The sequence below is a fragment of the Aythya ferina genome (assembly GCF_964211825.1).
Source record: "Aythya ferina genome assembly, chromosome: 1".
NCBI classification, from domain to species: domain Eukaryota; kingdom Metazoa; phylum Chordata; class Aves; order Anseriformes; family Anatidae; genus Aythya; species Aythya ferina.
This window is the reverse complement of record NC_140296.1, coordinates 200,339,761-200,365,161: the sequence shown is the minus strand read 5'-3', so window position 1 is coordinate 200,365,161 and position 25,401 is coordinate 200,339,761. Positions and strand designations below refer to the sequence as shown.

The 25,401-nt window shown below is 45.0% G+C and overlaps 1 protein-coding gene across 5 annotated transcripts; it reads right to left on the bottom strand.

Moving 5' to 3' along the window:
• Window positions 1-2,922: 2,922 nt before the first annotated feature.
• Window positions 2,923-24,285, bottom strand: SEPHS1 (selenophosphate synthetase 1). 5 transcript variants are annotated; one of them, XM_084517536.1, is made up of 9 exons: window positions 24,149-24,285; window positions 21,482-21,749; window positions 18,370-18,473; window positions 14,161-14,268; window positions 13,218-13,372; window positions 12,354-12,444; window positions 8,965-9,064; window positions 7,522-7,734; window positions 2,923-3,303 (listed from the first exon to the last, which is right to left on the bottom strand). In XM_084517536.1, the coding sequence occupies exons 2-9, from the start codon at window positions 21,672-21,674 to the stop codon at window positions 3,089-3,091; spliced, it is 1,179 nt and encodes a 392-aa protein (XP_084373662.1). In that variant the 5' UTR covers window positions 21,675-21,749; window positions 24,149-24,285; the 3' UTR covers window positions 2,923-3,088. The 5 variants fall into 5 exon arrangements, with proteins under 5 accessions (XP_084373662.1, XP_084373663.1, XP_084373665.1 ...); XM_084517537.1 differs by having other exon boundaries at window positions 21,482-21,745; window positions 24,149-24,265; XM_084517539.1 differs by lacking the exon at window positions 24,149-24,285 and adding an exon at window positions 22,788-23,183.
• Window positions 24,286-25,401: the final 1,116 nt, after the last annotated feature.

The window sequence follows — 25,401 nt, the reverse complement described above, 5'->3', positions numbered from 1 at the left end:
AGGTACCTGTGGATGCAAATGAAAGTACATTAAAATTACATAGGAGACTGGAAAAGCTAATAAAAAACACTAGTTGTTGCTTTCTCGTGGCTTTTTGATGCCAGCAAAACATTATGCATTAAAAAAAAATAATTTAAAAGGCTACCTTTGAGTGCTACCTGCTGATTGTTTAAAGCCATACAGCTTTGGACTTGCTAGTCCTCTTCATATAGCCTCCTATAGGTTAGGCTTGATCTAAAATCTGGTTTTTAGCAAGTAAAACTTCTGCACAAATCACTGCAGCCGCTAGGGGAGAAGAGCAGATTACAGCTCAACGTTATCACCCTCTGAATCCAGTGGCACAGCTGGAATTAACAACCCACATCAGCTCTGAGCAGGGCACACACCACCTCTGGGCTGTCAGCGCCAGGAAGCCCTTTGGGATGCAAATCGCTGCCATCAGAAACCAAGAGGGCATTTCCCCTGGCAGTGCTGGTGGCTGGATTCAGCAGCTCCAAAGGGAAGCTTTCTCTGAACAGCAGGACAAGAAAAAAAGGGGTTTGCCCTGAAAGCTTTTAGGAACAGGATGACTGATGGTTGCGAATTTTCACTCACCTTGCTGATGATGCAGCCTTCCTCCGGGCACCTTTAGTCCTGAAAAGAAACCTTCAAAGCATGCCTGGTAAAAGAGAAGGGTTGGTTTCACACCTGGCTGATGAACTTAGCGACAGAACAGCGAACGGCAGCAGCTACAAACCAGAACACATACAAGCCCCTCGCACACATCGAGCACCAGCTGAAAACACAAGCCATCTCTGTAACAAGTGCTTTCACATACAAGTACCGACCACTTCATACACATTTCGTCCAGTTGGTTTTGTTTTAATCTAATGGAATTATCTCTGTAGTGACAGTCTTTCCCTTGACAGTAAAGAACAGAAGCCCAGCCACAGGGTTTTGTATCAGAATACAGAATGCATTTCACAAAACAGTAAAGGAAAAAGCCTCAAATCAGGACTTTTTGCATAGACAGCTAGTTTTTGACGCTTTATTTTGGTGTTCAGAATGGCTGTGAAAACCCTAAAACGTTTTGTCCCGTTCCCCCCACCAGTTACTGCTTTGAGGTTGTGTTGCAAGCACACAACTTGGACTTAGTTTCCAGGAACAGGATGGCGATGTCCTAATTGTTTTGTTACAAAAGAAAAAAAAAAAAAAAGATGAAGAAAACTCTAGCTTTTCCTAGGTGTCTGTTGAGAACACTACTGAGTGGAAAGAGATGAGCCAAGTTTTGCCCCAGACTTCGCTAGGAGCAAGCCTGGAAATTCAAGCCTTGCATGTTGCACGCGACAGGTTCATCTCTGACGAGTCATTTTTCACAAGCAGAAGCCCTCGTTATTCTTGCTGGGAGTGGTATTGATTAGCAAAGCTTTCCTTCTTCCTGGACTGAGCATCGAGGAGCTAGTTCCGCGGTGTGGGAAGCTTTTGCAAGGAGCTGGTTCAGAGAAATGTGCTTGGTTCTGTTCCGCAGAATCGCACGGCGTGGCTTGGCTCCTGGGGGCTGGCAGCGCAGAGTTAGCAGCGACCATGCAGCTTTACACACACCCTCGGAGGAAAGATGGGTTTGGCATTCCTTCCATGCCCAGGACTGCTCAAAAACCCTCATCTGGGTTAGAGCAGGCCCAGCCAGGAGACTTGCAGAGGATACAGAGGAAACAATTCACATCCATCGCATGCTTTGCGCTGACAAGTAAAATAAACACAGTGAAGCAGACAATGTGCTCGGAGATAACCTGCTTGTCCCCACATTCTGGCACGCAGGAGGAGATATTCTCCATTACCAAGGGACATCACAGCTTGCAGAGCTGACCGAAGGAGTAACAGCAATCAGTATAATTACACTTGCATTAAAACAAAAGATAAAAGGAGGATTTCTTCTCTTTCCAGTTTGCAAGTCAGGTAGGAATCAAAAAAGTTCATGCGTTTATACAAGAGCAATAAAAAAAATTAAATATTTATTTTGAATAACAAGCTTAAGTTCAAGCTGCAATGTTGGCAATGTAGATTTTAAACACAGATCACAAAAGTGTGCACAAAAATGTATTTGAGTAAAGAACAAAATAATACTAAGAATTATACTAAACAGCTGCTGATTTTAAAGAAACAAAAAAGGCCTGTAATCACTATACAAAATATAAAATGTATTAAACACTACCATCCACAGAACAGAGGTTTATTTTAGTTTGATTATATTTAAAAATTATTTGTGTAGTTATTTATATAGTGAATTGTAAATGAATATTATACAGGAACCTCCTTTTGGTCTGCAAAACCTTTGTTGCACTATAGCACATCCAATCACATTGCAAAAAAAAAAAAAAAAAGATTATTTTTCCTTACTATCAATAAAGAAAATCATTGATAATACAGTAAATATTGTCAGGTCTACAAATAATGAAATTAAAAATGACTCCTTCGACTCTGAAGTGCTTTCCATGCAAAGTCAGCACTTGCTCGTTTAAACAGAGTGCACTACCAAGCAATGTCCAGGGTCGTAGATGCTCTTGGTAAGACTAAACCTTACAAAAAAAATAAAAAAATTAAAAAAAAAATAAAAATCAAAGATTGAATGTAATCATGCAACCATCTTACTACTGGGCATACCCACTGTGTCGCTTCTCCGATTTATTGCCTCTCTGGAATATCACTCAAGGCATCAAAATTAGACTTATGATAAATATACATATAATGAAAGGACACAAACTGCTATTCGACACTACTACTGGTAATGTCTGTGCTACGTGAAAGCACCTTTAAAAAGAGCCTATGCGGCAAGAGATAAGTGTCTAAAGATTCAAAATGAATCAACAGTATTGGATAACAATATAATTCTCAACTCAGAAGCTGCCTCAAGATTAGGTGCATCTTCAGTTAATGTAACAGGAAAAAAAGGCAATGGATTTTATTTCATTAATTGTATCCACTCATAAACTGACCTAAGGCCACCAGATGTGCAGACACAAGTTTTCTTTTCTTTTTTTACAGTTCCTTTTAAATTGTAGGATGATAAAGGAATAGATCTATTTAAAAACAACCAGCTATTTCATCTACATTAAGAGGTGGCACCCGGCGTTGGGTTCACATTCTGAGTGGCCACCTGTGGTGCAACTTCGATGATTCGTGGTTTGTCTATAATTCTGGCCGTGCGGTTGCCCTTCTCTACAATGCCAATAATCCATGCTTGGTGACCCTCGCCGTATTTTGGAGACTTGATCTCGGCACAGAACCGTGCTGCTTGTTCCCGCGGTAAACAGATGAGGAGGCCTCCTGAAAAAGAACAAGAAAAAGCAGGGCGTTAAACGTCTGGTCGCAAAGTGTTTCAACCTAAACATGCCAAATCTCTGTTTGGACACACATTCGGGGACTTCGGTGGGGTCTGTTAAACTGCAGGACTCCAAGTGAAGACACGGTGGAAGTCTGCGAGCTCTTGTTGTACAGAAAAAGTTCAGTGTTTGGTACGTAAATGAAGCCAGATACACAAAAAAAAAAGATGCTGGCAGAAGGACGTGGTGCTGATGCCAACAAATGACATAGGAGAACAACGCCAGCATTGTAAACTTCCAACAGAGGACTGCAAAGTGCCTCCGCAAGAAGCGTACACAGGAACGTTTTGGATAAAGGTCACATTCAGATACCTATAAGCACAGATTGGGAGCAGCTGATTCTGCGAGTAACCCCACTGCCTGTGAGGAAATCCTTCATCAGAACAGGGCCGGTTACAACAGAGCACAGAAGGCCGAAAATTAAACCCAGGCTCGACCCAGTGCTCCGTGACAGTCAGTCCCTTTGACCCCTTTGTCAGAGGGGAAGTTTTCTAACCTTGTTTAGCCTTTCCTCTAAGATCTTTTCTTGCAGAGACAAGAGAAAAATATTTACTAATGAGTGCTTTTCAGAGGGAAAACCCTAACTAGCTAGCAGGGTTGCCATTTGGTCAGTAAGAACCCCTGCATTTGAAGAATCCCAAAGCACTGAAAAGGTGATTTTGCAAGTGAAATACCAGAATGAGTTTTGTTGTCAGCTCTGGCACAAATTTCCAGGGGGTTCTAAGTCACTAAATATTTTGGTGCTGCCCTCTAATACCAAAAGTTACAGGTTTCCTTAATTGCTTACCTCTTTTTTTTTTTACATTTATGCTGCACTGCAAATCTGTGGAGCACTGCAACACAGAGTAACAAATTCATCTCCAGATGCCTAATTAAACCTCAAAGCGTCGTGTGCTCCACACAACTTGCATAGTTCATGCCTACACAGTGCTACATCCCAATAGACAGCCTCTTGTAAGGATAATTTATAATTAGATGTCTTTTATGATAGTTTATAAGGATATGTGGAAGCATTAAAGTTATTTTTGGGGTTCTATATGAAGCAAATGAGTGCACCATCCAGAAAAATGCCTACTTCCTCACAGAGATTTCAAAATATAACACCCGGGTACCTTCATCAAAAGCATAAACCAATAAAAATAAGGAACATGAAAACATTTAAGCTGCTCTACACATAGCAGACAAATCAATCGCAAAGGAACTACGTGCTGTTCCTGTGGAAGGCCCTAAATCAAACTGAAGAGTAACTCATGTCACAGTGCAGGTGAGGCAGGGAAGAGAATTGTAAGTAGCAGGGCACAGAGAGTGCTGACCAGCCAGAAGGGAGAAGTGGAAGTACAGGGGGAAAGAGATCTAAGAAAGAACACGAGAATCTTCATTCATTATCTCTTCCCCATACACTCTTCCTGCAATTTTGTTATCACATGTATGCTCACCTTGTTAAAACTCTTTGGCAAGATCTGAAAAATGTACCAAATCCCAGCTAAAACGTACTTCCACCTGCTGGCTGCACCCCCCAGTTTGATCAGCAATCCTTAAAAAAAGGTTATGGGGTACTCTTGATCAATCTCTTATCTTTGGGCAAGTCCTAAGGAGGTTTTGAGCATTGCTGCTTTTAAGTGTTGTACTGAAAGCAGGAACTGGCCACAGAAAACTCCCAAACAAATCTCCTTGCTCCTGTTAAGGGCATTCTCTCACAACTAACAATGGGATAAAATCATCAGCCTTACCTCTCAGTGACACAGCAGCCCTTCCTTGCTATCCATCTGCCCATTTTCACAAACTGCACAGAATTACTGATTGAGACACTTCTACCATGCTAACAAAGTAGTCTGACACCAGTCAGCAGCTTCAAAAGTTATTAGAAGAGGACTGGCAAAAATATACACACGCTCAAGTATCCTAGAGCATCCCCCACAGAATAATTCTGTAACTTATTTCTACAAGAAAAACTAAGTAATAAACAGAATTAAGTTTTTTGAAACTGCTACTTTAACCATTACCAAGGAGTTGCCTAGAAGAGAGCCCAAAATGAAGTAAAAATGGGATTTTCAGAAAACATCATAAGCAGCAGTGCCTGGAGGATGGAACGGATGACACACGAGATCTTTCCAACACTGACTTTTGTCAACAGGTGCCCAGCAAATGTGCGCTGGGGAAAAAAAAAAAACAACAGTCTTAAAATCCATTCACGTTGTTTTCCAGTAAATTTCTCGCTGCCTGCCCACTCTGCTGAAAAACATCTGTTCACAAATGAAGAAGCTACAGACAGAGCATTTCTGGAAGCTTCGGGTATCAGAGAAAGAGTGTATGTACATATTACAGTAGGAACAGCCCCGAGCAGCCCTAAAAGGCATCCTCACAACTGGACATACAGCTGCTGCAGGGCACACGCTTGCCTCCAAATAAATCAACCCTGGGATGAAATCAAATTTAAGTGTTTTGAGGCACCCGAAGTTCACAACTAACCAGATAGTCTCGTTTTTTCCAGTCATCACCTATTTCTGTTGAAAGCTCAGGCAATTCTGAGTTTCAAAGATACTTCTTACTCTCATTCCCCAAAAGGGATTCAGAAGATGACTTTTCCCCTTCCATACTCCCTCTTTGTTTTTCCATTCCTTCAGTGAAAGGACAGCATTGTCCCCGGGGTGCAGAAGGGGCAGCTCTGAGGACTCCAGCACTCAGTTTACAGCTAGACCATTCCCATGCCAGCTGCACGAAGCCCATGTCACAGCCACTCACCTGAAAGAGCATCTTGCAGCTCCACATCTGCAGCCAAGCTATTTTTCAGCCCCTCTGCAACTGATAGCAAATGTCCTGTATTGAGGGCAAGCAGCAGTGCCACCTGCACTCCGGTTATGCAGACTCCTAGGTAGAAAGAACCTGCCTGGTGCTACCAACCTTATTTACAGCTCACCAAACAGCCACCAGATATTTCTGGCCTCAGCTGACTGAAGCTGGATTTGAACTCCTGAAAGGGTTCATGTCCCATATCCTGTTACACAGCATCTGAGCCACACGCTCCCCGTAGGACAGAGCATCTGTTATAAACACAGATGGCTGAGGAACAATTCAGCAGATCGTGGCAAGTTGTGTATTCGCTGGGGGAAAAGTTTATGGCTCTCACTGTGGTGCTTCTTTCCAGAGCCTTAGACTGTTTTGCTTCAAGGGGCCCCCTCTGTTGCGAACGGCAGAGAACTTGGATAATACTTTTGGAGAGCAGGAAGAGGGTGGGGAAGAGAGATAAGAAAAAAAGGCAGATTTGTTGCTGTATCTTCTCCATTTCCCAAAGAGAAAGAACAGCGAGATTGAAGAAGAAAAACAAAATGGAATAGGACAGTTCAAAGGGAAAATGAAGCACAAAGACTGCCAGCAGAGGAAGGTGATTATTCTGGTAGGTGAGGTGGCCTACCCTTAATATGACAGCGTTCAAATAGAACATCACAAGTTTTAAAATCACCTGATTAGTGTTTAAATGTTCATCTGAAATTAACTTGATGCTCATAGCCTGATGTTCAGTATGTCTGCATTAACTGTCACTGCAAGGGGCAGCTGTATTAAGCAGGGAACTCAAGAACTGAACGGGTCAGAGACCAAATTCTTTTCTTGCTGCTGCTCATAGCCCCTGAAGTCAGGTTGCATAAACTCAAGACAGAAAGTTTGTATTCTTGACATTTGCGTGCTGTGGACAGAGAAGGCTTCCCTCAGCCTGGCCCATTCAGCACTCAGCTTCACACTGCTTCAGAATGAGAAACCGAACTCCACTCGTTTAATTGGCAGCCTACTGCAGGAGGCTCTACCTTTCTGAGAACGCTGTGCCAGCCGTGCTGGGATTTGTTCTTCTGGAGCTAATAGCTATGAGAAAAATGCATTTCAGAAGGATTCAGAACCATCACCGACCCTTAACTGTAAAATGTTCCAGATACCGGACATGGTGATGGTTTCTGTAGTAGTGTTTCATAAGGAGACGTTCAGAGCAGGATGGTGGTTTGGAAATTAGGCTGAACAACTTAATTGTGAACAGTTGTATGGCTAATGCTCCTCAACTTGGACATAACCCAAATGAACTGTGATTCTCAGCACAAAGCGCAGCATTTATACCTCTGAAATGTTATTTAACTCTGATGGAGAGAAGGAAAAGGGTGGAACAACTGTCGCTTACCTGAAGTCTCTGGACAAGTCCCATGCATAAGGCCAAACATGTTTCCGCAAGCCTTACTGACAGCAGCCATCTTAGCAAGAACAGGAAGGTTGTGAATAACGAAGGACACCTCGTTTCGCTGCTGCTTGGCAAGGTTCTGTGCATGTCCCAGGATTCCAAACCCTGTGATGTCCGTAGCTGCGTGTGCGTTGAAAGTGTGCATGAGTCCAGCAGCTTCAAAAGAGGGAGAAAAACCAAACAAATCAGGAAAAGAAGTACCTGGGAAAGTAACATTTCAACAGTATTGTGCACAGTTTGAATGAAGTTGCATACCTTTGATTCAAATCAGTTCTGCTTACTGTTTAAATTTTAAAAAAAGTGTTTGAGAAAAGATCACACTGGAACTTAAGTTCTTAAGCTCTTAATTTAAGTGTCCAGAGCAAATCCTGCCGGTTGTGGGGGAAGGGAGTGAAGCTGGGGGATGGACAGCCGCAGCCAGCCCAAGCCCCAGCCTCCCCACCTATGCATTCATTAAATTCTTGGGCATTTGCAACTACAGAGCCCTGGGTATCAGAAAGGCACCTCTGCATGCAGGACAATAGCTTCAGGTAGGAACATTTAAGCGTTGTTAGAAGGGCCTGACAAAAGTGAGGGCAGAAAAACAAAGCCAAGAAATTTTTGCCCTTCTTTGGGGCTTCCCAGTACATGAGCAGGAGCGAGTTCTTTTCCACAAGACAATCCTGGTCATTTATTTTTCCTGGAAGACTTTGTGAAAGAATGAAAAAGCAGTGGGATGATGTAACAAATACCAAATGAAATCTGAATAAATGGGAGAAGAGCAATTTAACTGTTCCCGTTCCTTCAACTGAGAAGGAAGCATCTAATTCGATTCTCAGCTCCTCTAAAGATACTTTGAGGAAAGGGAAATCCTGACATAAAATTTCTACAGTAAAAGCAAAACATCCCCACCACCAAAATTTAAAGAAAAAATAAAGAATACATGTTCTACATATTCCATGCTTTGGGAAACACGTAATGTGACAGAAAATTAAAAAATTAAATTGAAGCACAAATAAGAGATTTTCCTTTTTTATTCCATTTCATATATTTTTTTTAAGCCTTGTTGCAGTCAGGTCCTCCTGAATTCTCTAAGCACAAAAAATAAAAAGGAACAAATCCCATATATTTCCCTTTAAAACATCCTCTAACTAACTCACTCAGATGAGTCATAATCATCTCCAGCAGCATTTGTGTTTTTGCTGTATAATTAAAAGAGGGCGTTTGATTTTAATTTGCTTGCTTCACAAACACTGAACAGCAGAAAGATGGGGAAGAAGGAAGGGATAAAGCAGCTATGTCGCCCTTCCCCACAGCAGTGAAATGAAATTAAGTATGGAATTAGGGGAGAATGACCAAAAACCCCACACTCTCCCCCACCTCCCCCAACACATGCGTTTCCTTTACCTGTTCGGTTCAGCCGTGCCATATTCATCATTGCTTCCTGGTATGCTAGCTCTACATCTTCCTGCGTTACCACTAGTTTGATTTTATTCCACTTTTCTGGCTAATGGATGAAAGAAAGAGGATTTTTTTAGGTTTTCATCTACAGATTTTAAAGCACATCCTTGTCACTTAAAATCTTTCATTCAAAACGCACTTGTGATTTTTTATTATTATTATTTTTAAGCTGAGTTTAAGAGGAACAGCCTGAGTGCTTCACTCAGAGGTTCTGAAGCCTGCTGTACGTGCTTTACCCTGCTTGCACCCACGTGAAGTTCATTTAAAGGTCTATTGAGCACCTAAGCACCTCTAATATTGCTTTCACCTGCGGTGTAGTGGAGTGGAATGACCTACCCTGGGCAAATTAGTCCTTCAAGGCAACTTTCTGGCTTGAACTCTGTAACCAAGTGAAAGGAACTTTATCGCTGGATGTTGAGAATCTCTGGCCTCTTTGTTTTTAAAGAGAAAGTTCTTCATTTCACACCTGGGCACTCTGACCAAGAAAGGCCACTGCTACCCAGAAGTCCAGCTCTCAACAACGTACACTTCACTCTCGTGAAGCAGGATTAAGACAGTTTCATAAGCTTCCTTTACAGACTAGTATCAGCACATCCTTCCACCCATTCCCCAGTCTCTTGCGTGGATTCATGCCTCCGTCACATGCTAAGAAATGCTTTTCATCCCAAAAGGCTGTCAGAACAATTTAGGAACTGGTACCTTATAAAGAGCAATTATTGTGTTCAAAACTGAAGTAATTCCAGACCCAGAAGGAAACAAAGCAACCATTTAACTGTTTAGATCAACACTACAAGCGGGCTTATTCTTTCTGCAAATAAAGTAAAATTACAGCGAACTGAAGTAAATAAAAATACGATTATTTTGGAGCCACAAAGCCTACACTGCCATTCCACAGCATAAGTGGATTAAAAAAAAATTCTTACTTAACCAAAATTGCAAAAACTGCTAAGAATTGCTGTATGATGCTGTGCCAGGGAAGGATCTTGTCAAAGAGGCCCTTATCCTTAAGAAGTGAGCACTGACTTCCAGGGGTGTAAGAAAAAAATCCAGAAAGGGTGTAAGAAAAAAATCCAGGAAGGGTGTAAGAAAGGGAAAGAGGCTGGTCAACCAAAACCAAATCCTTTTTTTAAAGACTAAAGAAGTACAGGAGTAAGATGAGAGCTTCTGAAATGAGGTTGAGCTTGGTCTGACCAAGTAAGCACAACAAGCATTTTTATTTAGGTAAGGGAGAAAGCAGGAGGAAAAAAATCAATGAGATTATCAGCACCTAGAACAGAATAAATATTAATCTGGCTTTGGGTAGGACTGAAAAACCTGATCAGTCATTTTATGCTAGTTTTGAAAATATCTTTTTGAGGCTGATCATGAGGTGGAACAGATCAGATGCTAAGAATGGAAATCAGGAATGAGGTGAAAGCAGAACTAAAGGCTGAGGCTCAAACACAGGTAGGCTGTAAATTAGACACAAATTCCTCCCACTATAACAATCAGATACGGGTACAGTGGGATTAACAGACAGGAAACAGAAGGCAGAAAAGTTCACAAAAATCCTCAGAGAACTTTTAAAGCAAGCTTAGATGGACCCTTCCCGTTCATTCAGAGGTCTCTCACAGCAGGGACTACAAAACCCTTCCTGGTCATGCACATCAGAGCAACCCCTTCCATCCCTGACCTGGTCCCCCGGAACCCCTACAGAGCCCCTCTCCCTTCAGCCTCTTCCCTTTGCACCCTAAAGAAGCCGCTGCCAGCAACACAGCCAGGGCTGAGCTGCAACCATGCTGCCAGGAACCAAGCAAGGAGGAAAATTTGAGCCTCCATTTGGATCTTCCATCCATAAAAGCAGTTCTCATGTGGTTACTGCCATGGGTTGTCCTGTAGTTAGTTCCTTTAACTACTCACTACTGCTCTGTGTTTAAATACCACTTTTTGTTTGTTTGTTTTGATTTTTGGTTTGATTTTATTTTTAAAGCTTGTTTTGTAGCCACCTACCTCTACACTCCGTTTTTCCTTTCTTGCCTGAGTATAAACTTGCTGTGCTACGTACCTTATCCCACATACTTTTCAATACAAAGTCAAATTCCTTTCTGAAGTTTGATTTACAGGTGGATTTGTGATGGGTAATTCCAGTTTTATTTCCCTCCCCCTCTTTCACAAGACAAAGCAGCACAGCTACTCAGAATTTTTCCTACCACAAAGATATATGCTGTTTACACGGAGTAAGAGAATTGATTTCCTCGCTGTCCCCATTTTTCAGACCAGAAAGTGTTGCTGGTTGACAGTCAGCGAAATTAGAAGTACTTGAAATATGTGGAAACGCAGAATATCCTTAATTTGCGAGTCTGTTTGTCAGTATCATAACAGATATGTTAAGGAGTGAGATTATGGCCAGAAAACATGCTCTAAAACGAATGTCTTCTTTCATTTGATTTTCATATCAGGATCATCTGAGGCCTTGATCCTCTTATCTGACTGGAAAACAGAGGATTCAAAATGGCTAGGCCATACTCTACAAAAGGAGGAGAAACATTTCCCTAATTGCTCACACTTCAGACCCCAGTGAAGGTTTAAGCTGCTTCTCTCCCACTTTTTCTTTGGAATTAGGATTCATCTGACAACGCAGTGGGCGACAGTCAAGACTAAGTAGATTTCAGCTCACTCCTCTGCCTGCCTATTGGCTCGGTAGTCCCAAAAGTAGAAAAAGCTGCATCTTTTTTAAAATGTAAACTGAGCAGTTCTAGTTCTGAAGACACGGACTGGGAGCCAGACAACATAAGCAGATGCCTATTTTGTAGTCACTTTTCAGTTCAGTAGTTCCATTTTTGCCCGAAGTAACAGATGGAAATATGTCTACATACATAATGCTGCTGGAAATATTCTTACCGAACGCACAGGGTGAAACATGGAGCTAATTCCGTGTACACGAGCAGCAAGCCCATGAACACAGACAGCAATCTTGGCCTAATTGACATCAATAAGCTTCTGCCAACTACTTTGGCACATGGAATAGGGCATAATTTTACCCAGGGTGCTAGTCTGTTAGTCAACAATTTTGTTTATTGCAGCAATGCCTGAGAGCTAAGAATTAGACCCAATTAAGATAGGTTCACGAAACACAAACTAGTAAACTGACTCGATTCCAAAGAGCTTCATGTGTAAGTGGAGAAGGCTGACACCCCAAGGAGGAGGGAGGGGAGAGAGGAGGATCAGTCCCAGCTGAGGACTCAATAAACTTCTCACACTACTGAATTTTTTCATTTTGAGATGTTGAGAGAATAGGGAAGGTCACCTTTACCCCATGTCCCTCTTCCCTGCTTCTTTTTCTGCAGTGTACTCACAATATCTAGCCACTGGTGGACAGCTACGGCCACTTGTGTTCCCAAGGGTTTAGTTAATACAAGCACATCTCCTGGCACTGCATTGTCTGGCCTGAAAACAAAGAATTCATATATTAATTACAGAGAGCGATTCACACATTAGTAGGAATAAGTGCTGATAATTATATTTTCACAGACCCGTGTATCTTATTGTGCAGATAAAAAAAAAAGACTAATTGTGGAATTACCCTTTGGGATTCATTGCCAAGGGGCATTACTGAGCAAAACAGCAGCAAACTTATTTAAAAGTGCTAATCCTCCTTTCTAGGAGAACAATGCTTGCAGTCAGACACGCTAAATTACGTCTCTTCTTTCCATTTACCGGAGACATAAGATAGGATAGGGGAAAAAGTGGGCTAGGTCACTGAGGACATAAGCCTAGCACCACTAGGATCCCAAATTCCTTTGTATGCTGCAGCATGCCACAGTAGGATATTCAGGACTGGCTACTGTTAAACAGCCAGGCTGATGTAAACACAGCAATTCTCCCGTTCTCTACAGCAATTAAAAGGTTAATTGGGAGATTTTTATACATGCATTTTAAACCAGGACAGAAATTTATGTCCCAAAGCAGTCTTCAATACCTTTAAAGGTTAGAAGCTTAACTCTCAGAAGAGACAACAAGATCAAAAGACACTGCGGGGAAAGTAAAAGGCCATGTAAAAGAAGTAGAAGGATGTGGCATCTGTTGAGTGCTACGGACAAATGCAAGCAGGAGAAGGCACTGCTTTATTCATCAGGGGACAGATCACAACACAGTATTTAAAGGATTTTTACTGTATCCCTTCAGACCAATGCCTTTGATTGTTCAGTGATTTAACTTACATTATAAATTCATTAGGCTGACAGACTGTCGTGGCCACTCCTCCTAAAACAATCCAGGGATTTAACACTGTTTGGCCACCAGTAACAGATGTTCCTGCCTCTTCTGCTGCATCTTTGAAACCCTGGATAATTAGAGGCATCACTTTGTCTCTTTCCTAGAGATCAAAACAGAAGTCAGAGTTCCGTACACAGCAGTACGAGCCATTTCAAGACCAGTCCGGGCCTTTAATCACTCAGGTCAAATCCCCTCACAGCAAATAGCTCATGAAGAAAAAACAACAGCCTCAGGAAGAAGGCAGCTTCCTAAAAATTGCATGTTATGCCATAAAGCAGCTCCTCCATAAAGGATGCTGAAGAAATATTCTCCAAAAGTAGAATATTAAATATAAAAAGTAGAGAATATTAAATATAAAAGTAGAGAAGTCAGAGAGCTCTGAAAACTCAGAACTGTCCTGCTGCTGTAAATCAGGTACAGCCAGCAGTGCAGTGCAATCAGGCAATGTTAAATCAGGATGCATTTAGCCTCCCCTAACTTGGAAAATTTCAACTTACTTCCTTCTAAGAATAAACACTCTTTTTTTTTGGCTAGAGCAAGTGTACATACATGCTGGTCACTTCCACCACAAAGAAATGAAAATAAAAGCAATCTATTTCAGTTTCTTGTGCATAAAGTGCTCAAAGCTTGCATGAGCAAACCAGAAGTTTCTATTTCTGTGGTTATCACAAAGCAGCAGCAGATTACAATGCCACAGAAAACTTTTAGCAAGTAACCTCAGAAAGTTTATGAGGCAAGACCCGCACTACGAACTGTGGCTCTCACTAAAACCACCTCTTGTTTAAAAGGTTTCAAACTTTGAGGGGAAAATACAACAATAAAAAATACATTCTGAGTACGCATAGCTGTTTGGGTCCTTACTTCAAACGCAGTTACCCCGAATCTTACCCTATCTGTCATTTTATTGCTGATTCCAAGGAGCATCAACATGTTGTCGCATTCTGTGACCCCCATGGCATAAAGGTCACTTAAGACATTGGCACACGCTATCCGTCCCTGAAAAAGAAAGAAAAAAAAAAATCTGCTGGGCTGTTTGTGTACGTTCAGACAAACACCTGCCATAAACGAGACATCTAGCACGAGCTGGGGCACAGAGAGCTGCTTATTCTGTGATTCTGCAATTATTCCACAGGCTCCTGCACTCAGAAACCCATCCCAAAACGTGGTGTGATCCGTTCCATACAACGTGTCCCTCTAGAAATGCAGATACCTGCTCCTTTGGCAGGTAAGAAGAGAATTTATCCCAGCTGCCTTGCTTTCAGTAGCTACAGAGGGACCTCATGAGTTTAGACTCTTATTTTAGAGGCTGACATTAGACCCAAGAAAATCCAGCTTTGATAACGAGCTCAGCTCACTTAAACTGATTTGCTTCTGTTCCCTCTTGTCCAGCACAGAACCATACACATTGCTGATGAAGACTACGGTGTGTCAGTTTACACCTGCTAGGCAGATGATCCCAAAATCTAAAGCTGCAGTCTCTTCTGAATTCGAATATATAGGAGACAGGGAGCTGGATGAGAAAGCTCCTCTGCACCACCCCAGAGGCCACGTTACTCTCAAGTTTTCAGGACAGCACGCTTCTTTGCAGGGGCCACAGCTGTGCTAGCAGCACACAGGCACACTCAGGTGGCTCTTGTGTTAGGATTTCAGTAAGAAGCTGCCTGCAGAAGAGAGCACGTGCTGGAGATTGAAGAGCTCAGGTCTCCCAGATGCTGGCCGTGTCACTGCTTGGAGGCACGCACAGCTGCTGAGGCAAGGTGTCTGCCTGATCCACACCACCTGTGTGAGGTGGGAGATGTGCCTGCTCTGGCACTGTTCAAGCAAAAGGAGTTTTCCTACAGCACGTAGGCTTTTATAAACTTTTGCGCGTACAAACATCACCAATAAAACCCTCTCCGAGAGATGCAGAGGGGTCTTCGACAGGAGACTAAGGAGTCCTGAAGCTGAAAGGACTGAGAAGGGTTCACCGGGGTCACGTAAGCTTAACTACTCTCATTTTGCTAAATGAATGGATCTCAATTAGCCAGCAAGTCAGGTGGGTTTGGGTTACGAACCCGGCAGAGACAAGACATCAAGTTTCCTGATGAAGACGCAGAACCTTCTGACATGGGAGGTGTCCCAAGGGAGGGACAAATAATTTCAAAATACTTTCTAAAATAACATTCTGGTGTGTTAATCTGGAAGACTCCACGCATATTATTAAAAGATTTAGGTTTACAGCTGCAAAACTGCAATCAGCATCTGGTTCGATGATCTTAAATCTATGTTTTTGATCAAATTCAGAAGCAATGCCACTGCGGTAAAAACAGCACACTTATTCAACATGATTTGGAACACAGAAATATGCTTTAGCTGGAAGACAGATGGGGGGGGAGAACATTTGAACACATTTCCACGTTTCTGCCATCCCCCAAACTCTTTAGTCACACACCCAGGGTTTGGGGTTTGTTATTCAAGAACTGGAATTATCAGGCAGTTGCTTGCCTTTCTGATGACCTGAAATAAAACCTCCAAATCACAATTAAGCACAATCCAGTTTTTCATAAATTAAAGAGCTTCCAGTGGCATCAGGGGAATCCCTTGTGTGTTTGGAAACCAGAGTATGTTTTAAATTACACTACTAAGAAGAGAACGAGCTGCGGACTGTGTGGTTTGATAGATCCTGTTAAGCTCCTGGATGCTTAAGGACACTAAAGCCTGTCGTTTTCCTTTTCTGGAAGAGGACTATCAAACTGTTCTCCACTATCTTCAGTATTTACCAAGCAAACTGCTGGTTTATGCCCTCTTAGGCACAGCAGATAAGTTTTTCAAACCACACTGACAAGAGCTCTGTATCGTAGCACTCAGAGGCCAGCCTAACACCGCCCTGCCAGTTGGCAAAACCTTTCTGGAAACAAACCCGGGGAGTGCAAGCCTCAAGTCTGAAGCAGCAGAGGGAACGATACGTGGCTTGCAAACACTGATAAACGGGACAGGACTCACGGGCTGGTCAGCTGAGATGTGTCCCACACGGCTCACTGGGACACAGCAATCTCCTCGCAATACCAAGAGGTATTTATGAGGGCAGAAGAACAGGTCCTTGTAAGAGAAGGGGGAACGGAGCCCACCCTTTAAGCATCCGATTTCCTGCTCTCGTACTCCAAAAGACATCTCCACACCATCCCAGAGGGGTGGCCGGTAGCAATCCTACTACTGGTGGCTTGGTACTTAACTGGAAACCCATTTTCAATTACCTGTAACCTTTCCAACCTCAGGCCATCTAAACTGAAAAGTCCTGTGCAGGACATAAACTTCACAGACACACATCCTGGGATGCTTCAGCCAACGTGGGTCAGGTGTTTTCAAGAGCAGAGCTGAAGAGAAGCGGCACAGGGAGGAGGAGGAGGGATGTTTTGTGTGTTTGTTTTTCTGCTTGGTTTAAAGCAAAGTATTTCGGTTAGAAAGTTTAAAAACTTTGTCACTGTCCATTTTCCAAAGCAAAACTCAGAAATTCAGCTGGAAGGAAGTGGCAATCCCTGCTTCCCCCAGAACTCCAGCCCCTGAGTGGGAGAGGTCTGAGAGCAAGAAGGCTTATGATACATCCCATTCTCAGGCAGCTTTTAAGAAGAAACACCTGCCTGCAAACAGATGGGAAGTGGCGAGCCATCACACCGCCATGGGTGCTGATAAGGGAGAGAAGTGCAGAACCTGAGAGCTTGGAAATGCCAAAGTTACAGCTGCGTGGGGATCCCAGCAGAGGCTTTAACTGAGATGCGGCCACAAAAGTCGGACTAAGGCCAACTTGCCATTCCTCTCCTACCACACAGGCCTAAACCTCATCTGCACACAGACTCAGCTCTCACCGCTGCAGCATCTCAATCCCTTTGGGTCCCCAAACACAACAATCCCCACCCCCACCACCTCCTTCTTATGCTACCCCTTACAAGTTTGGGTTACAGGGTGAGAAAAGAAAGTTTCTCAGCTGGTGAAGCTGAAAGCTACTCACTGACAAGATCTTTTTTTTTTTTTTTCCTCTGCTCCCTGGCAGTTCCCAGCTTGAAATCTGAATCAAATTTCTCAGGAGAGCTGAACTATGAACTCTAGAAACTAGTCAGGGATCTTGGCTGCTCAGTCAGCAGAAGGAGCGCTCTGCTGGAGCGGAAATCAAAGGAGCTCTGCTTGCTTATGTGCACAGGCAACACCTGGTCAAGCGTGCTGAAAACACTGCCCCAATCGCAAACTGCACGTCCCAAACCTACCCAACAGGTCTCACAGACACCTGAACAAGAAGCGATCACATAAACAGCAGTACAAGCCTGCTGTCATGCCAAGGAGCCACACTGAAATCACGGGGAACTCAAATTCTAGCATTTTTTAACTGTAGTTTAAAGAAAGCTTGCTGGGGAGATCCTTCCAGCTTCACCAAGACCTTTTAATAACACACATTTGTCTCTCCATCATCTTCTGTTCGAGCCAACACTGATCACCATCTCACAGCACCACGGAGGGGTCTGTTGCAATGAACTAAGTGAAATGAATGCAGAAAGAACCAAAGACGCAGAAAATGTGACTTCTGACAAGTCATTTCAACTTGTCCTGCTGTGAATGGATAGTAGGGTGGGAAACCTGTTGTTCACAAGGCACCCTGAATTGCCAGATGCTATTACCACCTCCTGACATTTAGCAGTAACAAGTTACCTGGTTATTTCAGAACCTCAAGTTAAAAAAAAAAAAAAAAAGGCCAACTACAATGCAGCGCTCCTCATAAGCAGAGGTTTCTGTCTGCTGCTTCGTGGATGGCTTTTTTCCCCCCTTTAAGGCTTTTCAAGCCGAATCTCACGGAACAGATGGAGGGAAATTTGAATTAGAGGTGACAGATTGCCCAGCTTTCACCTCCAGCCACAGTGCTGCAGCATTCCTGGCTGACACGGAAAGAAAGGACTGCAGGATAAAACAACGCCTTCCCCTTCCCACTGCCATGTAGGAAAGGCTGTGAGCGCAATTAAACAATTAACGCTGCACATCTACAAGAAATGGCCCCAAATGCCATCAGATAAGCGAGAAGCACGAATCAAATCAGCAATGTATGTATTTAGTAATTCCATTTAGCCAACTTACCATCATATAAGGGTCATCCACAATAGGATAAATATAATCTGTTGTCTGAACCAACGACAAACCTCCGTGTCTTAATGGAATAACGCAAGTGTCCATCCCAATTCCTGCAAAGAGAGAAATGCATCGGTGAGGCAACTCTGTCCTCAGCTGGCTGTTGCTCCAAAGAGGAGCCCTTACAATAGGCATCTGTGAAATCCAGCTCTCAGTGCTGCCTGAACAGAGGTGGCAAATCCCTTCCCTGCAGAAAGCACGGAACAAAAAGAACAGGAAAAATGAGAAAAGAATGGAAACTCCTGCTTGGAACAGAGCAGAAATGTAAATGGCTGAAAGGGAGAAGGAAACTTTCTACGGTTTGTTGCAGCACAGTGAAAGCACGCTGCTTTTAGCATCTGTGCTTGTATCTCTGTGCACTTACAGTTAAAAGGAACTAGGTAAACCAACGTTGTCACAAACTAAAAGGTTTTCCCGTTACTCCCATCTCGACAGAAGCATAATGACAGTTCTCAAAGGGCACAGCTTCCCATCAAGGGCATTTCCTCACTTCTGGAGGGAGAAAAAAACCACCCTAAGCCACAGCCTCGGCCCTCAAAGGGTGATTCAGCCACTTGCAGCTTCTGCGTTCACCTCGTCTTACTTCTGTGAGACCGAAAGGCAGCCAGGCGATCTGCCAGGCAGGGAAGCTCCTTTGAGAAAAACCACAATACCACACCAAGAGAAGCCTTCCCTGACGGGGGAAGGTTTCAAACAGAATAAGCAACGGTAAAAACCTCCAGGCGCTCGCCGGGATGTGAGGGCCTGCCCAAAAATGCAGCGGGTGGCAAATCCAACCCACGGCAGCTGCCCCGTGTCCCCCCTGTTGATAAATTCTGATAAATTCTGCCTTGTGGCAGCAGCAGGTAGCTCACCTCCTCCCCAGGCTGACAGCGAGCTGCCTGGCTTTACTTTGTGCACCTCACAAGGAGAGACCCTTCAGACAAGCAGGAAAGGAAACGTGCTGCCTACCTAGAGCTACGAGGCAGCATTTGGCAGCGTCCTATGCAGGAAGCCAGCAAGCTGCTGCCATCCGAGCTCCTGCTGAGGGCACGGAGCTGAAGGCCTGCCAGACAGCAGCCACACAGGCAGGTGGAGAGCTGCAGAGGCAGAAGATGTAGCCTCAGAAGAGAAGGGGTACTAAAAGCAGTAATTTAGGGTTGCTCATCCTCTGCAGAAGCTTCCAAGCTGCTATGCCTGACACTTAACATCTCTGGAACAGTGCACTGGAGCAGTTACAGAGGAGATACAGAATTTACTTTGCCCTCAGCTCACCCCTCCGGGCCATAATGTTGCAGGACTGACCACGCTTGGGAGGGTTTTGACGTTGCAGCCAAAGTGCTGTTACACAGACGGGCACCACGGCCTTTCTGAGGCTACATTTATGTTCCACACAAACAAAAACACAAATGAAGGAGGCTGATTAAATAAGAGAAATGGAATCAGAATCTAAAAACGTGTAACAGCTCAGAGAATTAGTACCAAGCTTGTAGTTTCTGAGATTGCTCTGGGTATCGCCACATTAAAACTCAAACTGAGTGAAGCTGAGCCTGTTTGTGGGAATTTCCCTTGTGAGCGCACCTCAAAAGCACTGTGCGCACACACAGCCTGGAAAGCTTCCAGGCTAGCCCTTCTAAGCACGAGGCATCAGAGGTAATTAATACCTCATTTACCTGAGGACAAATTTGTCAAAGGGATACTCACCGTAAAAGCACATATAAAAAGAGATCTGCTCTCTCCACCTCCTACTGCTAACACATTTCCTGCTACATCGCAACACACCTAGGTACTGATGGCATCACTCTGCTTTTTACCTCATCATAAAACTGGAGAAAAATCTCTTAGCAGTTTCCATTACAGGTTAGAGCCTCTAAGCTTATAAGAGCAAAAAACCAGCTAGAATATTAAACCTAAACCAAACTGTTACTGATTTCAGAAATTGGCCAGATTGAAATGTTGCCGTGAATAACATTTAATTAAGGAAAAACCAACACGTAAATAGCAATTTGGGTATAAAAGAAGCTCCAAGTGTCCCTCATTAGGGAATATGAAATTACGGTGCCACCCCAGCTCCACACAATAGGATTGCTATTGTTGAAGCCAGAACACGGGCTCCTTACTAATCTCTCACTGAATTCAATCTCCACTGGAATAACGGGTTGCAACCTGTTAGCCTGCTACCAGACAATTAGCCATGTTAAAACAATTTTGAAAAAGGCTATCGGGTACTAAACTGATAATTAAATAATTTCAGAATAAATACTACATTGATATTCCTAAGCTGAGGGAAAAATCCATACTGCGCTGCAAAGCAGAGCTTGAATACGCCGGGCTGAGTAAATAGGCAAACAATTAAACGTGTCGTTAAGCACATATCTACACTCATATCTGTATCAACGTTAGGCACAGGAGCTGGTATCAAAACAACTACGTTCGCCCTGCTCCCCGTGAAGGTGGCTTGTGCGGGTTGTTTTCCCTCTTTGCTTGCATCATTGTGCAAACAGCAAAGAGAAAGTGAAGCTGGCAAGAAATGCAGAGGTCTTGGAAAGAGCCTCTCCCAGGCAGCTTCCACAGGTGAGCAGAAAGGTTAGAGCAAGGTGGAATGAAAGGGAAAAAAATGACAGCTGCGAAACAATCCGCTCCCAGCCTCAGCTGGGGTGAGAAAGTTTCCCCTCACTCACTTTTCTCTGCCCCAGGAATGAAGGGAAAGGGAGGGAGAGGGGAACTTCACCTCTAAGGACTACTCATTGCACAGATTTTAAAAGGCAGAGCGTTACTTTAACACTCCAGAAATTAACTGATATTACTTCAGTTTGCAAAGCATCTACAGGGAAGAGGGTGAAGGGGGAGACTGCAATTCCTACGCACGTGCCTATTGTTAATTAAGGCCGTTCCTGACCATTTTATTTTCATAGCTGAGCGCACTGCAGGATGATAAATAATTATTCTCGCATCCCAGATGCCAACCAGATTAATCCTTCCAACGTCTGGGTGATAACGCATGCGTTACACACCACACAACATCGTCACAGGGGTTAAACAAACAGCAGGACCACGTGTGTCTAGAGGAGCATCTACTTACCCAGCCTGGGCATAACTGCCCCCAGGAACTGTTCGTCTTCCTGAAAATGGTTTTCTTGGAGAGATTCGAGCAGTTTCTGTAACACATCCTGAGGCACTTTGCAGCCTGTCCCTTTCAGTTCGGTGAAGCGGGTCAGTCGGAAGCTCTTGTCCAGCTCGTAACTCTCCGGGTTAAACGACTCCCGAACAGACATGGTTCTCCTGCACGCCCCGCTGGCCCTTCCCACCCCAGAGCAACGGGATCAGGGCTTCTCCGCCGAGCAGTCTGACTGGGAAAAAAAATAGGGACAATTAGAAAATCCCAGGAGCTACAAGACGCCAGGCCCTGCACGAGGTTAAAAAGAGAAAAGCGCCCCGTGTAGCCCACCTTAATTAACATTAATCTCACGAGCGAGCCACTTTTTTTGTCTAGTGGCTCGGCTTCGGGTCTGATGTAAGAGGCTGAAACTGCAGCATCCACCTGCTGTCCTTGGGGGAAAACACAACGCTGGCGCTGTGTTCGCACAGGTAAGAGAAGAACAAAGAGGCCGCAGTTCCTCGGGGCACTGTACCCACAAACACGCCGCTTTACCTTGCCCTGTGTGCACGGGCCTAAAAATCCCTACAAGTTTCTCACTTCTCGAGCCCCTTTTTTAGTCAAGCAACCAGCCCGAGAGTACACAGAGAGTCGTCCGTTAGAGTGGTAATGTAAAAAGACACTGATGTAACTCATTTAATAAAATTCTTAACAATGCACGTCTAATTTTAGAACGTTTTTCCACTCTGACTCACATACAGCACACTCCAAAACTAATAAGGGGCCTAGCTCAAACGCTGCCTTCTAAACAGGGCCGGCCGTGCTACAATGCAGTTTGTCTTCCATGGAGGAAAAAAAAGCTTGCAGGAGTTACTAAAAATGACCCATACGCGGCGGTTTCTTAGAAAGCAAGGGTCCTGCCACGAGAGAAAATGGCAAATAAGAGAGCAGCGTGCCCAAACCTGGCAGGAGGTTAAGCTGGGAAGTTAGAAAAATGAAAAAGAAGACAGTAAGTGCCTGGCGTTGAGTACATTGAACAGCACAAAATGTATAAAGAAGCGAATCTATGGGGCTGTGCAACCCATCTGCCAGTTGTTAGCAGTTATGCCAAGTTATATCAGAACATCTCAGCCTGCTGATTTGCTGGATGTATTGTGTACGAATCGGAGCTGGAAGCTCGCTGTGATAGGGAGCCCAGCTCCCCTGTCCGGCACTCTCCCTCCTGGCGGGGAGGCGTGTCGCTTGTTTAAACCCAAATCTCCCCAAGCACAGGCGCGGGCAGAGATCCAACCTCCAGCTCCAGGAACGTGTCTTGGATGAGCAATGAACCCGGTCCGGAGCTGTCGCCTTCCAACGTGAGCCACTAATGCACTCGCCATCCAAAAAAACCAACAAAACAATAAGAAAAGGAAGAAAAATAGAGGCTGGGAAGGAACCTGTCAGCGGAGAGAGGAGACAAAAGCTTTGCGAGGAGGGTTTTTTGGGGGGTTTTAGCACTTTTTAGCACTTTTGGTTTCAGCCTGCAGGACCCCAAGGCACAGCCAGCCAAGCTCCCTGCTCAGAGAAGGAAAGCTGAAAGGAGCCGGGACGCCTTGATTTAATGGGAAACACCCACAGAGAGAGGACAGTCGCTGTTTTTTGTTTTAAAAAAAATAAATTAATTTAATGAAGGTTTGAGCAGAGCGCGCAGCAGCGCCCCGAATCCTGCCGGGGCGGCGGGTCCTGGCGGCAGCGAGCACCTCCCGACCCTTGCTTTAAGGGAGCGACATGATAAATAGTCAAATAAATAAAAAATAATAATAAAATAATAATAAATAAATAATAATAATAATCAAGTTTCACCCTTGAGCTGAGGGCTGGGAGGGGGGGGGGATACAAACGGTGGCTCTGGGACACCTTCAGCGGCCGGTTGGTGCCTTCGGCCTCTGAGGGGAGGAAGAGTAGGAGGAGGAAGATGAAGGAGGAGGATGAGGAGGAGGAGGAAGAAGATGAGGCGGATGAGGAGGAAGAGCAGCAGCCGCCCGGCATGGGGGAGCCCCCCCCTCCGCCACCACAGAGCGGGCACGGGGCCGCGTGTGAGGGAAGAGAAGGAGGAGGAGGAGGGCGATGAGGATGATGATGAAGGTGAGGAGGAGGAGGAGGAAGATGAGGAGGAGGCGCGGTGCAGGTAAGCCGCCCCCCCCCCATATTCCCCCTCAGCGCCTCAGGCGCGCTCCCGCCTCCCCCCCCCCCCCCTTCCCCTCCCCTCAGGAAACAAAATGGCGGCGGCGGCGGCGGCGGGCGGGAGGGGGGGGGGGGAAGAGAGAGAGGAAAAAAAAAAAAAAAAAAAAAAAAAAAAAAAACCGCCGGTTTAACCCATTCGCTGCCGGCGCGGGGCGGGTTTTCCCTTTTTTTTTTAATATATATTTTATTTATTTATTTTTAAAGCGGCGCGGCGCTCGCCCTCCTCCTCCTCCTCCTCCCCCTCGCCTTTCTCCTCCCTTCTCCCGAGTCCTGACCCCGTGAGGGGGGGGGGGGAGGAAGGAAGGAGGCCGGCGGGGAGCCCGAAGCCGAAGCGCCCCCCCCCCTCACACCCTCCCCCCCGTTTCCAGCGTGAGGCGATTTCCCCTTTAACCCCCCTCCTTCCCCTCCCTCCTTGGGTCTCCCCCTCACCGGCTTCGCCTCCTCGCCCTCCGCCTCCTCCCGCGAACGGGGCTCCCGGCCCAGTCCCACAATGCACCGGGCGCGGCGGGGCTCCCTCGGCGCCGCCTGAGCAGAAAAGAAGCCGCCGCCGCGCTCCGCCGCCCGCCGGCACCGAAGGGGTTAAACCTCCCCCCCTCCCCGTTCCCGTCGCCCCGCCCACGCCGCGCGCGCGCGCCCCCGCGCCGCGCGCTCCCTCCCCGTTCCCGCGCGCGCGCGCGCCCCTTCTCCCTTCGCGCGCGCGCGCGCCCCGCGGTGCAACCGCGCCCCGGGGCCGGGCTGCAACGGCGGCCGCGCGGCAACGAGGCCCGAGGGTGTTTGCGCGCCTCCCGGCTGCAGCGCTGCTGCTGTGTCTCGAAGGGGTTCTCTCGCCCCCAAAAGATCCCTGTTCCCAATCTGTGAAATGCGAAATTTTGGTGGTTTATCTCACCTCTCCCCAAATTGGGCTCGCTTGTATGATTTTTCCCCTCAAAAGTTGCCTCTCTTGCATGGTTTTCCCTCAAAAGTTGCCTCTTTTTCGTGGCTTTTCCTCAAAATTGGGTTCTCCTGCATGATTTTCCCTCAAAATTGGGCTCTTTGGCATGACTTTCCCTTAAAAGTTGCCTCTTTTTCACAATTTTCCCTCAAAATTGGTCTCTCTTGCATGATTTTCTCTCAAAATTTTCCTCTTTTTCATGATTTTCCCTCAAAATTGGGGTCTCTTGCGTGATTTTCCCTCAAAATCGGTCTCTCTTGCATGACCTCCCCCCCCCAAATTGGGCTCTCTGCCATGATTTTCCCTTAAAATTTGTGTCTCTTTCAAGATTTCCCCTCAAAATTGGGCTCTCTAGCATGATTTTCCCTCAAAACTGGGTTCTCTTGCACAATTTGCCCTCAGAATTTGCCTCCCTGGCATGATTTTCCCTCAAAATTGGGTTCTCTTGCATGATTTACCCTCAAAATTTGCCTCTTTTTCATGACTTTCCCTTAAAATTTGGCTCTCTTTCAAGATTTTCCCTCAAAAATTGGGCTCTCTTTCAAGATTTTCCCTCAAAATTTGGATCCCTTGCATGATTTTCCCTCAAAACTTGGTTCATTTGCCTGATTTCCCCCCAGAATCTCTCTCACTTTGCACACCAGGCAAGTTTTCTGCTGAGGCAAGGGAGATACAGGTAGCGTAGGGCCCACTGTTACACTGCAGAATAATTTTTTTTTTGAAAAAAAAAAAAGCTTATTTCTTGCAGTTT